Genomic DNA, 15494 nt, shown 5'->3' on the forward strand with positions numbered 1-15494 from the left:
TGTAAGCACCATGATATGTGATGTGTAACATATTATACTGTTCTAGGACTCATTGGTGTTCTTGAAGTTCAGATGTGTCTGAGAGAGAAAGAATCTGAGGCTGACCTACTTGAAAGAAAGGATCAGAAATGTGGGGGAAAGAGCTCTTACCTAATACTATGAAGAAAAGCAACTTAGATACAATCCTTCCTCCCACATCCTCCAAGAATGAGCTATTTCTAAGCATTCTTTTCTCTCACTGCAATATTATCTGTTGGAATCATCTTGTTTGGTGTCCAAGAATATATACAGGAATGGCTGCAACTGGTTGGAACCAGGGTCACACCTACCTAGAGACAGTGGTGATTCCAAGCAACCATAGCAAGGATTAAGAAACATTGCTAGAGAGAATTCTTGCTCTCACAGGCAGATGCAGAAAGGCAAGAGAGGAGCATAGTGATCATGTAAAGTACAACACAAGATAAAATTGAATAAATTTTAATTATTGGATTTTAGGACTGCTTTATGATGGATATTTTTTGGTAGAATGTAGAGGGAGAGGAGAGAGAATCAACCTTTTTTAAAAAGTTATGTTCCTATAGTATCATCTGACTTATAATAATGCCAAACACTCTAATGTTTGCTATTTGTCAGGCACTGTTCACATCCTTCATATGTTATATTCCTTTTTGCTAGTATAACAAACTGCTCTAAAACTTAGTAACTTGAACAATAGGCATTTCTTTTTCTCACTATTCTTTGGGTCAATTGGACAATACTTCTGTTCTGAAATGGCTAGGCTGATTTCTCATGTGTTCTCTATTGCATCTACAGTTAACTAACAGCTGGATGGTCTAGGATGTCCTCATCCACATGTCTGGTTGTTGGCTAGATGTCAGCTGGTGCTATGGGGATGACTGGGCATGTCTCTGGTCATCCAGGAAGCTAGCCAGTGATTTTTCACAAGATGCCTGGATTCCAGAAACAGCAAGAGAGCAAGTCCCAATGTGTGTTTCTTTATAATTCTCTGTTTGTGTCTTGTTTGTTAGTGTCCTTTGTTAGGCTTCTCCAAGAAGCAGATGCTAAGGCAGCATTAGATATGTAAGAGATCTATTGCCAAAACTCCTAGAAGGGAAAAAGTGAGTGGGGAGCCAGAAGAGGAAGCTAGAGAGTACCAGATGGTGATACAGGTCCAACTCCTATGGAAGAAAGAGGGAAGGAAGGAGGGAATTAGGGTTGGCTAGGAATAATCTCAGATAACAATATAGTTCTAAGAAAGCTTTGGCCAGGCCAGTGGGAAGTCCTTTTGCTAGAATCACCTTAAGGCTTTATTAATCTGCTCTAGCTATGATGTGTCATTCATCATAGCAGCTACAATTGGGACTACTCCTTGATTAATTCTGTAGTCAGCAACCCCTTTGCGGAAGGACTAGGAGAATATTGCTCCACTGAGTAGCACTATCCTTTTTCTTAGGAATCTGGCTACCTCTGTAGTCAGTAGGCTCCTGATCTGAAAATAGACTTAGATATGAGAATGGAAGAAGGGATCATAACTTTTTATTAAGGTGACCACCTTCCGCCGCCTCTTCCTCCATTCATCTCTCTTTTTGATGGTAGAGGTTAAGCATTACCTTTGTTGTCTGCCCATCTCTTCTGCCTCTAAGAATGTTATATTCTGTTAACCTCCATGACTCCCTCCACATAGAGCCCTCTTTCTCTGACTTTGCTAGTCATTATACTTTATATTATAGTAATTGCAGCCTTTCAGCTTCTAGTAATCAAGCACTGCAACCTGGCTATTATTACTTTGGGCCTCATCATCCTTGTAGATGTTAATTTTAATGGTCTGGCTCTGTGCCATTAGCCCTGTGCTTCAGAGGAGAGCTGCCACTGAACTTCTTGGTGATGCTGACTCTCTCACCTGTGCTTGCTGATGGCCTCAGTGAATGGTAGTTCTAGGCTCTCCCATGAAAAATAATAATCTCTGTTTCCCAGACTAACACAATGTATCCATTCCAACGTGCCCACTTCCCCAAACCTTCATGTTCTTTTATCTGTCCTCTGCTAGGGCAATCAGGATGTTTTTCTTTTATTCAACATTGGCCATCATCACTTTTCCAGGCCTTTCTCCCGGGTTCCTTTTCCAAAAATCTGCCCCCCTAAATGAAGGAATCCTTCTTATCTAGTCTTACATTAAAGTCCCCTTGATTAAACATCCTCACACTTTAAACTCATGACTCCTTGCAGTTGCTGCTAGCTAATTCTTGCATTCTTTTGGAGTGTAATCTCTTTCCTCTTTGCAACCACCCCCCACCCTACCCTAGTTGAGCAATCCTGGGATTCAACCCTAGTTGTTAGCCTAGCAGCCAGGAGAGGAGGAGGTAGGGGAAGCTCCTCTTGGGGGAGGGGCAGTTGTAGCATCTTCCTAACACAAAGGAAGTTCTAGCTCTTCCTGGGACAAGAGTTGGCCACCTCTCTAAGTTATGAGAGTTCCAAGGCAGGGTTTGCAGATCCAGTATTCTATGGACATCCATCCAGATATCCTATCCTTATGTTTCAGGGTCTCAGGTTTTCCCAGCGAGATCCCTAACTTTAGAATAACAGACTTGCTTTGGTTGAGCATTTAAATGTCTCTGGAACTCTATAAATCTAACTACCAGACCACTTTTGTTGCTCAGCTGTGTCTGTTCTTCTACTGCAGGAGATGTGGGCCCCTTCAAAAAGTACTAACGTTGGCCCTCTGGCTCTCCCACATAGTCTTTAACTTTTAATGGCCCTCAGTTTCTCATTATCCCTCAGGGTATTAGTTGGACTGAGCAGTAGCCAGCCAATACTACTATCTTTGTAGGCATTGTTCCTCCCATATTGTTTAAATACCTAAAACGTTGTACCCACAAGGACATTCCCTAATAGCAGGAAGTTTTTCCAGGTCATCTCCAGTAAAATCTGTAGCAGTTGAACCAATACCAAGTACTAGGGCATATCTGCACCTCACAGTCCACTTAGAACAATGTCCTCTCCACCTATCAGGCAGTGAGTCAGCCAGTCCCACATTCTTATCTTACCACCCAAATTGTGGGATCCCTCATGGCACCACATGTGTTAGTTTGGGTCCTCTGAAAACAGACACCAGGGTCAGGATTAAACATGTGAAATTTACTGATGGAAAGGCCTGTAGGGGGAAATGAAAAGGGAGCCTGAGAAATCTGGAAAGAGAGCATGATACAAGTCATGCCTCTTGTGAAAGACAGGAAAGAAAGGAGTATTAAATGTCTGTCTGCTGATGAATGGATAAATAGAATGTGGTACATTTATACAATGGAATATTATTTGGCAATGAAAAGAAATGAAGTGCTGATATACATTTACACTGGATGAACCTCGGAAACATTATGCTAAGTGAAAGAAGCCAGTCCCAAAAGATAGTATATTGTGTAATTTCATTTATATGAAATGTTCAGGTAGGCAAATATACAGCGATAAACTAGATTAGTGGTTGCTTAAGGCTGAGGGGCTAGGGGGAAATGGGAAGTAATTGCTAATGTGTATAGGGTTTCTTTTTGAGGGAGATGGATATGTACTAAAATTGATTGTGGTGATGGTTGCCCAACTCTCTGAAAATACTAAAATCAGTGAGCTGCATATTTTTAAGTAGGCATATCCCGTGGTATGTGAATTATATCTCAATAAAATTGTTATAGTAAATAGAAGAAGAAAAGAGGGCTGTGCAGAAAGACTTAGACTGTAGCACAATGTCAGGAAAGTTTCATTCAGATCACTTAGGAGTCCTTTATCCCTTGTGCTCAGTCATTGGCTGGGAACAGCCCTTAGAAAGCCTGGCGGAGTCACAGAGGCAGAAGAGTGGCAGTCAGTTAGCTTTTCACTGTTGGAGATGTGAAAGGCACATTTTCTTGGCTGCATGTCCTGTAAGCCCAAACAAGTCACATGTCCATACCCAGAACCCAGGTTTTGAGAAGTAAATGGCACATCTTGATGAAAAGAACAGCAAAGTTACATTGCCAAGGAGTGTACCACGCTTGCATCGCTTGCATCAAGTCGTTAAATTCTCCCAACAGCTGACATGGATACTATTCTTATTCTCATTTAATAGATGGCCGATGGAAGCATAGGGAGATTAGTTTGCCCAAGATCATACAGATGGTAAGTGGTGAAGCCTGGATTTGAACTTGTCAATCTGACTGGATAGCCTATGCTTTTTATCATGATGCCATATTTTCATACAATATATTAATCTAAATATCACAGAGTCTGTTAGAGAGGTCTTGTCTATTTCTCCTCAGTAAAATGAAGGCTTTGTGGGAGTAGGGAATGGCAAAGCATGTTAATATGACAGTACCTATTATTTTGTGTACATTCTCCTCATTCTCCATACTACAGATCTCCAAAATTAGAGAAGCAGGAGCAAATTAGTTCAGTCTAGACCGATATTTATTCTGTTCTTAATCTTGCCACTTAAAAAAAATCCTGGCATATTTTTAATCCTGGCAGAGTAAGTAACTCTAACATGTGACTGAAAATACAGACATGCTTGGTTATCACTAAACTTGAAAATAGATTCCCAATGAGAAAGAAATTTTATATCTTTTGAGAGGGTCCTAGGAACAGATTTGAGAGGACAAATGTTAGTACATCTCATTTTTTAGAGAGCCCAGCATTTGCTTCATCTTGCTCTTAGAGTTTGTGTTTTGGTAGCATAGTTATATGTCAGCAACTTTCTGAAAAGAGCTACCTAATACAGAGTTAATAAGTTTGTGGCATTGACATAAGGCAGGGGTTAACAGGTCAAATGTAACTCAGTGTCTTTGGGAATTGAGAAGGAGAGGAGTGAGAAGATGTGTAGGGTGTATGATTTTAAAAATTAACAAACTACGAAACAGATTAAGCAGCTTGACCGGGGGCAAACTATAATGTATCAGATTGAAAATTTAGGTGAAGTTAGCTTGGCTGTAGGATCGGTATTCTTTTTTTTTTTTTTTTAATAATAAATTTATTTTTTATTGGTGTTCAATTTGCCAACATACAGAATAACACTCAGTGCTCACCCCGTCAAGTGCCCCCCTCAGTGCCTGCCACCCAATCACCCCCACCCCCCTCCCTCCTCACCTTCCACCACCCCTAGTTCGTTTCCCAGAGTTAGGAGTCTTCCATGTGCTGTCTCCCTTTCTGATATTTCTTACCCATTTCTTCTCCCTTCTCCTCTATTCCCTTTCACTATTATTTATATTCCCCAAATGAATGAGACCATACAATGTTTGTCCTTCTCCGATTGACTTATTTCACTCAGGATAATACCCTCCAGTTCCATCCACATTGAAGCAAATGGTGGGTATTCGTCGTTCCTAATGACTGAGTAATATTCCATTGTATACATAGACCACATCTTCTTTATCCATTCATCTGTCGATGGACACTGAGGCTCCTTCCACAGTTTGGCTATTGTGGATATTGCTGCTAGAAACATCGGGGTGCAGGTGTCCCGGCGTTTCATTGCATCTGTATCTTTGGGGTAAATCCCCAGCAGTGCAATTGCTGGGTCGTAGGGCAGATCTATTTTTAACTCTTTGAGAAACCTCCACACAATTTTCCAGAGTGGCTGCACCATTTCACATTCCCACCCACAGTGCAAGAGGGTTCCCTTTTCTCCGCATCCTCTCCAACATTTGTGGTTTCCTGTCTTGTTAATCTTCCCCATTCTCACTGGTGTGAGGTGGGATCTCATTGTGGTTTTGATTTGTATTTCCCTGATGGCAAGTGATGCAGAGCATTTTCTCATGTGCTTGTTGGCCATGTCCATGTCTTCCTCTGTGAGATTTCTCTTCATGTCTTTTTCCCATTTCATGATTGGATTGTTTGTTTCTTTGGTGTTGAGTTTAATAAGTTCTTTATAGATTTTGGAAACTAGCCCTTTATCTGATATGTCATTTGCAAATATCTTCTCCCATTCTGTAGGTTGTCTTTTAGTTTTGTTGACTGTATCCTTTGCTGTGCAAAAGCTTCTTATCTTGATGAAGTCCCAATAGTTCATTTTTGCTTTTGTTTCTTTTGCCTTTGTGGATGTATCTTGCAAGAAGTTACTGTGGCCGAGTTCAAAAAGGGTGTTGCCTGTGTTCTCCTCTAGGATTTTGATGGAATCTTGTCTCACATTTAGATCTTTCATCCATTTTGAGTTTATCTTTGTGTATGGTGAAAGAGAGTGGTCTGGTTTCATTCTTCTGCATGTGGATGTCCAATTTTCCCAGCACCATTTATTGAAGAGACTGTCTTTCTTCCAGTGGATAGTCTTTCCTCCTTTGTCAAATATTAGTTGACCATAAAGTTGAGGGTCCACTTCTGGAGTCTGTTCCATTCTGTTCCATTGATCTATGTGTCTGTTTTTGTGCCAGTACCACACTGTCTTGATGACCACAGCTTTAGTACCACACTGTCTTGATGACCACAGCTTTGTAGTACAACCTGAAATCTGGCATTGTGATGCCCCCAGCTATGGTTTTCTTTTTTAAAATTCCCCTGGCTATTCGGAATCTTTTCTGATTCCACACAAATCTTAAAATAATTTGTTCTAACTCTCTGAAGAAAGTCCATGGTATTTGGATAGGGATTGCATTAAACGTGTAAATTGCCCTGGGTAACATTGACATTTTCACAATATTAATTCTGTCAATCCATGAGCATGGAATATTTTTCCATCTCTTTGTGTCTTCCTCAATTTCTTTCAGAAGTGTTCTATAGTTTTTAGAGTATAGATCCTTTACCTCTTTGGTTAGGTTTATTCCTAGGTATCTTATGCTTTTGGGTACAATTGTAAATGGGATTGACTCCTTAATTTCTTTTTCTTCAGTCTCATTGTTAGTGTATAGAAATGCTACTCACTTCTGGGCATTGATTTTGTATCCTGCCACACTGCCAAATTGCTGTATGAGTTCTAGCAATCTTGGCGTGGAGTCTTTTGGGTTTTCTATGTAGAGTATCATGTCATAGGCGAAGAAGGAGAGTTTGACTTTTTCTTTGCCAATTTGAATGCCTTTAATGTCTTTTTGTTGCCTGATTGCTGAGGCTAAGACTTCTAGTACTATGTTGAATAGCAGTGGTGAGAGTGGACATCCCTGTCTTGTTCCTGATCTTAGGGGAAAGGCTCCCAGTGCTCCCCCATTGAGAGTTATATTTGCTGTGGGCTTTTTGTAGATGGCTTTTAAGATGTTGAGGAATGTTCCCTCTATCCCTATACTCTGAAGAGTTTTGATCAGGAATGGATGCTGTATTTTGTCAAATGCTTTCTCTGCATCCAATGAGAGGATCATATGGTTCTTGGTTTTTCTCTTGCTGATATGATGAATCACATTGATTGTTTTACGAGTGTTGAACCAGCCTTGTGTCCCGGGAATAAATCCTACTTGGTCATGGTGAATAATTTTCTTAATGTACTATTGGATCCTGTTGGCTAGTATCTTGTTGAGAATTTTTGCATCCATGTTCATCAGGGATATTGGTCTGTAATTCTCCTTTTTGGTCGGGTCTTTGTCTGGTTTTGGAATTAAGGTGATGCTGGCCTCATAGAATGAATTTGGAAGTACTCCATCTCTTTCTATCTTTCCAAACAGCTTTAGTAGAATAGGTATGGTTTCTTCTTTAAACGTTTGATAGAATTCCCCAGGGAAGCCATCTGGCCCTGGACTTTTGTGTCTTGGGAGGTTTTTGGTGACTGCTTCAATTTCCTCCCTGGTTATTGGCCTGTTCAGGTTTTCTATTTCTTCCTGTTCCAGTTTTGGTAGTTTGTGGCTTTCCAGAAATGCGTCCGTTTCTTCTAGATTGCCTAATTTATTGGCGTAGAGCTGTTCATAATATGTTTTTAATATCGTTTGTATTTCCTTGGTGTTGGTAGTGATCTCTCCTTTCTCATTCATGATTTTATTAATTTGAGTCTTCTCTCTCTTCTTGTTAATAAGGCTGGCTAATGGTTTATCTATCTTATTAATTCTTTCAAAGAACCAACTCCTGGTTCTGTTGATCTGTTCCACAGTTCTTCTGGTCTCGATTTCGTTGAGTTCTGCTCTTTATTAACTCTCTTCTTCTGCTGGGTGTAGGATCTATTTGCTGTTTTTTTCTCTAGCTCCTGGATCGGTATTCTTTTCATTAATTTTTTCTGTTTTCAGCCCTGCAGTTCATTTAAATTTTCTCATTTCAAATAGTTTATTCCATTGTCTCTGTTAATTATAAAACATGTTTTGATCATTTTGAGGTCTGTCATTCCTCTTGCATTGACTGACACACACTAGAAAAGTAAAGGTAATGGGATGTAGGCAGCCCCTGGATGTAAACTCACTGACCATTGGTAGCACCACAGAATGTTTGAATTACATTTAGGATTTCAGGAATGGTATATTTAAGACTTTGTGGAAGACATAATTTTTTTCTTTAAGAATTTGGCAGACTGCATTAGAGAAGAAAAACTAGAATTAGTATAGCCACAGAAGACAGGACCAGGAGTCATAAGTAGATACTGGAATTCTAGGAACCAGTTTAAGAAAAGTGTTCCCGATTAGAGCCACCTAGAAATGGACTGATGTTGCTTGTAGTCATGAGTTCTGTACTGCCAGAGGCTTCTAACCATCTGCTAAGAAAGGATATAGGGACAGTTTTACCAATTCGAGTTTGTATGGTATGCTCTCAGGAGAAGGCCTTTAAAACTCAAGCATTTTCCATCACTATGAATCTGTGAGATTTGATACTCTCCAAATGATAACATAAAAAGTCCTCCTAAGAATAGGAAACCAATATAAAGGAGTTAATAATCTTAGTTTCCCCGAAGAACAGTGTTCTTTGCCTACGATGGTCATAAAATCAGTTAAAGGAGAAGTCACAGTTTTAGATTTCCCACACTATGCCAGAAGTGTTTTTAGTCAGGTTGACTCTGTTTCCAAAGTATGAGGGTGTTTTGTCCTCATGACTGTCCAAGTGTTCATATTTTCAGCAAGTTCTGATCACCTCTGGCTATCTATTTTATTTCAGTAGAATAAACTTTTGTTATTGGTTAAAGTGAAGTTAATAATTGAAGAGCACTTTTGATAAAATCTGTGAGCTGTCCATCTCAAGTGAGGACATTTTGCTTTTTCATTTTATTAGATCCTTTAAAAGAGGAAATGATTTAGATTATTTAGAGTACGATCTTTCTCTCATAATCTTAATTATTAATATGCAGCCATTTATTACTCTAAAGGAGCATTGCCCTGAGATGCAAATTAATATGACAATAGGAACTGTAGGAAGTCAGAAGGACAAGCTAGGGTTTGTTTTGTGGCATATATTCACACATTCTGCATTATAAACAATGAAATATAAAAGTTTCACAACACCCAACCTCCAATATAGTGGCCTTTTAAAGTAGTACCTAAAAATGGAGACATAAAATTGTGGCAGATGAATATTTGGTAAAGTCTTTTCATACTATAAAGGCAAAATCACCTGTAGTCATAATCCCTTATTCCCATTCAGTTCCTTATATTGTAGTTATACTATCATCTGTTAGATCCAGCAGAATCTTAAGTTTTGAAACAGCACTTTTTCTTTGCTTGAGTACCAGATGGCTGTATGTCTTTAAATGCTAGAATCCCGCTCAGGGCAGTAAAAAGAGGAAGCAAGACCTATTTAGGGAACAGCAGATTTGCAGCCTCATCTCACGCCCTCTCTGAGCAGCAAGGATGAGAATTAGACTATCACAGGGAACAACCTGCTTGCCACTGGGCTCATGTTGAAGCTCATATGATAGGATTCCTTTGGATTCTACACCTTTTAAGGTTCTTTATCCTATTTACTGGGATATGTATATATACACATCTATGTGTATGTGTGTATGTATATGTTCAAATATTGGCATTCAAAATTTGTTTTGTCCTATTTTAAGATTTTATTTATTTATTCATGAGAGACACAGAGACAGAGGCAGAGACACAGATAGAGGATAAGCAGACTCCATGCAGGAAGCTCGACACGGGACTCGATCCTGGGACTCCAGGATCACACCCTGGGCCGAAGGCAGGCGCCAAACCACTGAGCCACCCAGGGGATCCCCCTGTTTTGTCCTATTAATAATAAAAAGTACATATTGATCAGTTAGTTGAATTATAAAATATTATGTATACCAGTTTTTGTCTTTTCCTTAAGAATCGCAGAGCTGTCAGTGACCCTAGAAATCAGCTGGTGCAAGCCATTTATTTTACAGTGGATAGACTTGTGATCCGGAGAGACTAATTAGCCCCCAGTCACACTGCTGGTTTTTATTCAGCTAAGTCTAGCTTTCCCATCTCCTGGTTCCTGGCCCAGTCTTACCATATTGCATTGCCTTACCACTCCTGAAATGATGGGTTTTCCTTCTATTTATATGTGTTTATACCTTTACGAGGATTAAAAATAAATACATTTAAAACAAACAAAAAACCGAGTTAATTTCACTGGGAGGCCAAATGTAAGTACAGACTTTTTGGTAAACTGCTACCACTACACTATCTTTCAGAAGTTTTATTTAGAGTTTAGTAGTTGATGACTTGATGAAATATGACCAAGTGGCAAATTTTCCCTGTTGAGTTCAGTAGCAGAGTTTTGTTTTTCTGAAGAACAAAATATTCCCAATCCATTCTTCATGTGTCCAGGGTGATCTTTTTAAAATAAGTAAGCCTAGTCATGTTCTCCGAGTAATCTCTATTAAGCAGCTCCCTTTTGTCTTCAGGATAAAATGTAAGCCCTTAATATGGCCTATAAGGCTTCTGGTGATCGAGGCTCTCTGCTCATACTATCCCCCCACCTCTTCTTTCCCTCAAGTCATGATTAGCTTCTTTTAGTTCTTTGCAACCAGTTCTTTTACTTTTATGCACATGTTAAGCTTTCTATTGCTTTTGTAACAAATTACCACTAATATAGTACCTTAAAAAACACCCAGTTTATTATTTCACAATTTCTGTAGATAAGATGTCTGGCATGGTGTGGTGGGATTCTCTTCTTAGGGTCTCATCAAGCTAAAATTGAACTGTTGGCTAGGGCTGTGTCTCTCATCTGGGGCTCAGGGTCCTCTTTCAGATGCACTGGTTATTGGCAGCATTCAGATCCCTATTTCCTTGACACATCTTTAGAGTTAACAGTGGCATGTCAAACACTTTATTCTTCCAGTCTCTCTGACTTACTGTCTCTCATGTTTCTGTGGCTTCCTTTTCTGTCCTCAGGAAGAAGTTCTGCTTTTAAGGTCTCATGTGACTGCTTCAGCCCCACCTGGATAATCCAGGATAATCTCTCTTTTAAGATTAACTAGTTAGTTACTTTGGTTATATCTACAGAGGCCCTTTGCCATGTAGAATGACATATTTATGGGGGTGGACGTCATAGGGGTCAAAATTCTGCCTACTACAACAAAGTACCCTGTGACTGGAATACTCATTCTTGTCTCTGCATCCTGTTCCTTCATCTGCTAACTCATACTTTCATCAGCTGGGTCTCAGAATTTCTTTTTTGTCCTTCCCCCACCCTGACCCCTCTTTCCCAGGTTTGGATTAGGCACCTCTCTTCAGTGCTCACTGCTCTTCACGTCCCCATTGTACCACTTGTCACTTCTTATACTTAACCCAGACTGTCAACTCTCTGAGGAGAAAAGCCAGGTTTAATTTGGTACATTTGTGTTTCCTTGTTTAACCTTGTATCTGTCATACAGTTGATGCCCAATTAAAAGTTAAATCAATAACTTATTTGTATCCATGAAAGGTGGAAGTGCAGTAGCCATGTTTAATACAGAGGAAGAAAAAAAAATACAGACGAAGAGAGAGAACAAATTTAACTTAATATACACAAATTATTAAAAACAAAACCAGAAAAAAACCCTGTCTGCTTTTGTGAGGTAATGATGTGCTCCTCATTACTGAAAGCTTTTAGGTGGAAGCTCAAAGGGTGTCAGGGATGTTGGAGGGAGGCTGACATACATGAGCTCTGTTTTGTGACTCATTCTTGTTAGGGTTGATATGGGACCAAAGGAGATGGGGTCACTTGTATTCTTATACCTGTAGCTCTGGGGAAAGACCTATATGCTGTTATCACTGGCAGTGTTTCTGTCTCTTCACTTGAATTATCCAGCCTGGTGGAGCTAGGATAATTGACTCCCTAGTATTTTGCCTGTGCTGGTTACTGTATCATAACTGAATGGCAAGGTTAGTGTAGTAGAGTTACTTTTATAACTCTTTAACTGTGCAGAAGCAACATTAGAAGTAAAAAGACTATTAACATACATTACTAGAGAAGGAGTATAGTGTAGTGTTTAAGAGCAGGCTTTTGGTTCAAACACTTAATAGCTCTACCACTTGCTAGCTGTGTGACCTTAAATCAGGGACTTAAGTCTTTGTGGTTCAGTTTCCTAACCTGTAAGATGCACATCATAATAGTAGAACCTAACTTATAAAGTGATTGAATTAAGTAGGCAAGGTAGTAAAGGATAGAGTGCATAGGGTATGGTTAGCATTGTGTCAGGGTTAGCTCTCCTCCCCCCCATGACAACATCCTACAGGCACATTAAAGAGAGTTCAAGACCTACAACCACATGCCTAGTGTTTGGCATATACTAGGAATACAATGATATATATATATGTGTATACTTTTTAAAGTAGGCACCATACCCAATGTGGGGCTTAAACTCACAATGCTGAGTGAGATCAACAGTAACATGCTTTACTGACTGAGCCAGCTAGGCCCCCCCACAATGATATTTTTTATTTTATAAATAATCTGTTCATTTATAATTTTATTTATATTTATTCTTTCAGATAACGGTAGGAATTGGTCCCAATAACTTTATGCTATAAGAACTAAATACTGTATTAATCTTGTGTTGCTCAGAGTTTGCTAAGGCAATCTGAAAAATAGGACTTAATTTCTCTTTTATTAAAGCAAATGGATGTGTTTAGAAACCTTTTTTTTTTTTTTTAAGATTTTATTTATTTATGAGAGAGAGAGAGAGAGAGAGAATGGGAGAGAGAGGCAGAGACACAGGCAGAGAGAGAAGCAGGCCTCCTGCAAGGAGCCCGATGTGGTACTCGATCCTAGATCCCAGGATCATGCCCTGAGCTGAAGGCAGACGCTCAACCACTCAGCTACCCAGGCGTCCCAAGAAACCTTTTGAATGATTTTCCAGAATAAAGAATACTGTAGTCAAGTAAAATTAATATTTTATGTATATCATTTTCTGGATGATAAAGTAAAATACTCTTGCCACAAAAATGTTCTCATTTGAATTCAGATGAGATATTAACTCTTTGCTTGTCTTTGCAAACAGGTTCATCCTAAATTTCACTATAAACAGGCCCATGACCCAGGCACAGACACTTCTTGTGTGGCTTTTTCCTATGATGGCAATGTCCTTGCCTCTCGTGGAGGTAGGTTAAAAACCTTCTTTTGGATGTGTTTCTATATATAAAAATGATCATAATTAACTCTAACAAATGTTACAATAATATCCTAATAGTAAAGCTAGCTGTGCTTTTGTTAATGTACCTTTGCCAGTCTGACTTATTTTTCTCAACTTAAATACATTTCTAACTTGGCAATATTGTTTTCTTAAAAGGTACCAAGTAAAATTTAGTAAAATTTTACTTGAGTAAAAAAGTAAAATATGTACTTTTTTGCTTAAGTTTTAATTTTAGCTTCAAATTCCCTCAGAGTTTGAAGCCTTCAAGGATGACCTTTGCCTCTACCTCATGGAGTTTTGTAGATGTTCTGTATTTTTTCTATATTATTTTATAATTTAGAGTCTTCTGTTGGCTCATTGTTGATTTTTTTTTTTTCAGTTCAAACACTTTTAGCCCAATTCTGTTAAAAAAAAGTTGTGTACCTGGATGTTAGTTTTTAAATAGCTCCATAGTTCTATGTGGCCATATGATAAGTTTACTTATCCTTATTCATATGGTTGAATATAGGCTGTTTATTTTTGCTTCTTTCTTACATGGATAAACTGAGTGTTGACAGAAGGAGAAAAGAGCATAGTATGGGCAGCTTATGAGCAGAGCATTACAGGAAGTATGGGACATGACTGAGGATCTGCCTGTAGGCCCATTTGTGAGGAGAGAAAAGAAACAGTAGAGTAAGTGGATTGGAGCCATTACAGATGGCTTTAAATATCACATAAAGGATTTAGTCTTTATTCTGTAGGCCATATTAATTTAGCAACACTGCATTTGGTCTGTCATTCATCACTCAACTGCTCTATGTTGAGCAACTACTCTGAACTAGCATTATGCTAGGTGCTGGGTCTAAACTGTGAACATCATTGACAGAGTTCCTTTCCTAAAAGAATTTGCAACCTGGTGTAGAGGGCAGTGGAAGTGAGAAGGAGACGAAGAGACTTGGCACAGCTTTCACTCAGTTCAGCCGTTCCTTGTCTGTATACCTTGGGAACTGCATTTAGATTCTCTTTCCTCTGAAGAAGGCTTCTCTATTATATCCAAACTACCCTCACTTACATAATTATAAAAAAAATCAAAGCGTATGTATATGTAACTTCTATTTATGGTATATATAGTATATTTCTATATATGGTATATGTATTACCTATTTATGGTGTGTGTGTGTGCATGGTATATTATGGTATATATATAAAGTGGATCTGTATGAAATACGTATTTTGGTCCATCAATTCTAACCTATTTGAGTCTTGAGATGACTCTTAATTAAGACTATACACACACACACACACACACACACTCTCTCTCTCTCTCTCTCTCTCTCTTTACTTGGAAATAGTGGTTTATACCCCCACAAGTGTGTATCTGAATCTTCTGGGAAAGTTTTTCAAATGATGAATGTTTCACTTAGAAATTCTCACATTTACTCTTGCGGCTTTAGAATGGCATACCCAAATCTCCAATGTGCAGTGGGGAGCCAAGAGTGGGGAATAAGAGGGAAGCATAGTTTGAAGATTCCTCTCAGAGGATTTCAAAATTGGCCAGCCCCAAATCAGTTGATAATTACTGGAAGTATAGGACTAACTCCATTTCAGTCAAAGCCATTTTGGTGATAATTCTTACCTTCCCCTTCCATCCTGTAATAGCTGTTGGGTAACATGTCGCCAACACAGCCTATATACTGTATTCCACCCTTTTTCTTCTTGGATGTACAAAATATGGCAGATGGAAGTCTACTCAACAGAGTCCCCGGGTGTTGTAAGAAACTCCTGCTAGCTACAGAACCTGCCACATTAGCTAAACTGTTTAATGCAGATTAATGTTTTCTTATTGTTTGAGAATTATGAGGAATGTAATCTTTTTTTTAAGACTAAGAGCAAAAAGGTGAGTCTTACAAAGTTCTTCCAGTGTAAGCAGGTCCCCAGTCCAGCCAATCTGTGGATGACTACACTTGCCAAAAGTTGGGTTTCAGAAGAAGGGTCGCTTGGGAGAGGATGGAGATTTTATTGAAATCTCCATTCACCTCACTTGCACCTGATACTGATTCTTTATTGGACCCAAGAGGTTGAG

General features: G+C 39.0%; 1 protein-coding gene across 1 annotated transcript in view; it reads left to right on the forward strand.

Moving 5' to 3' along the window:
- Nucleotides 1-15494, forward strand: part of WDR70 (WD repeat domain 70) — a 308191-nt gene that overhangs the window by 239569 nt on the left and 53128 nt on the right. Inside the window, exon 11 of the mRNA XM_041749114.1 lies at nt 13301-13400. Coding sequence (XP_041605048.1) covers nt 13301-13400 — 100 coding nt within the window. The remainder of the gene's footprint in view (nt 1-13300; nt 13401-15494) is intronic.

Source organism: Vulpes lagopus, chromosome 3 (genome assembly GCF_018345385.1).
Source record: "Vulpes lagopus strain Blue_001 chromosome 3, ASM1834538v1, whole genome shotgun sequence".
Classification (NCBI taxonomy): domain Eukaryota; kingdom Metazoa; phylum Chordata; class Mammalia; order Carnivora; family Canidae; genus Vulpes; species Vulpes lagopus.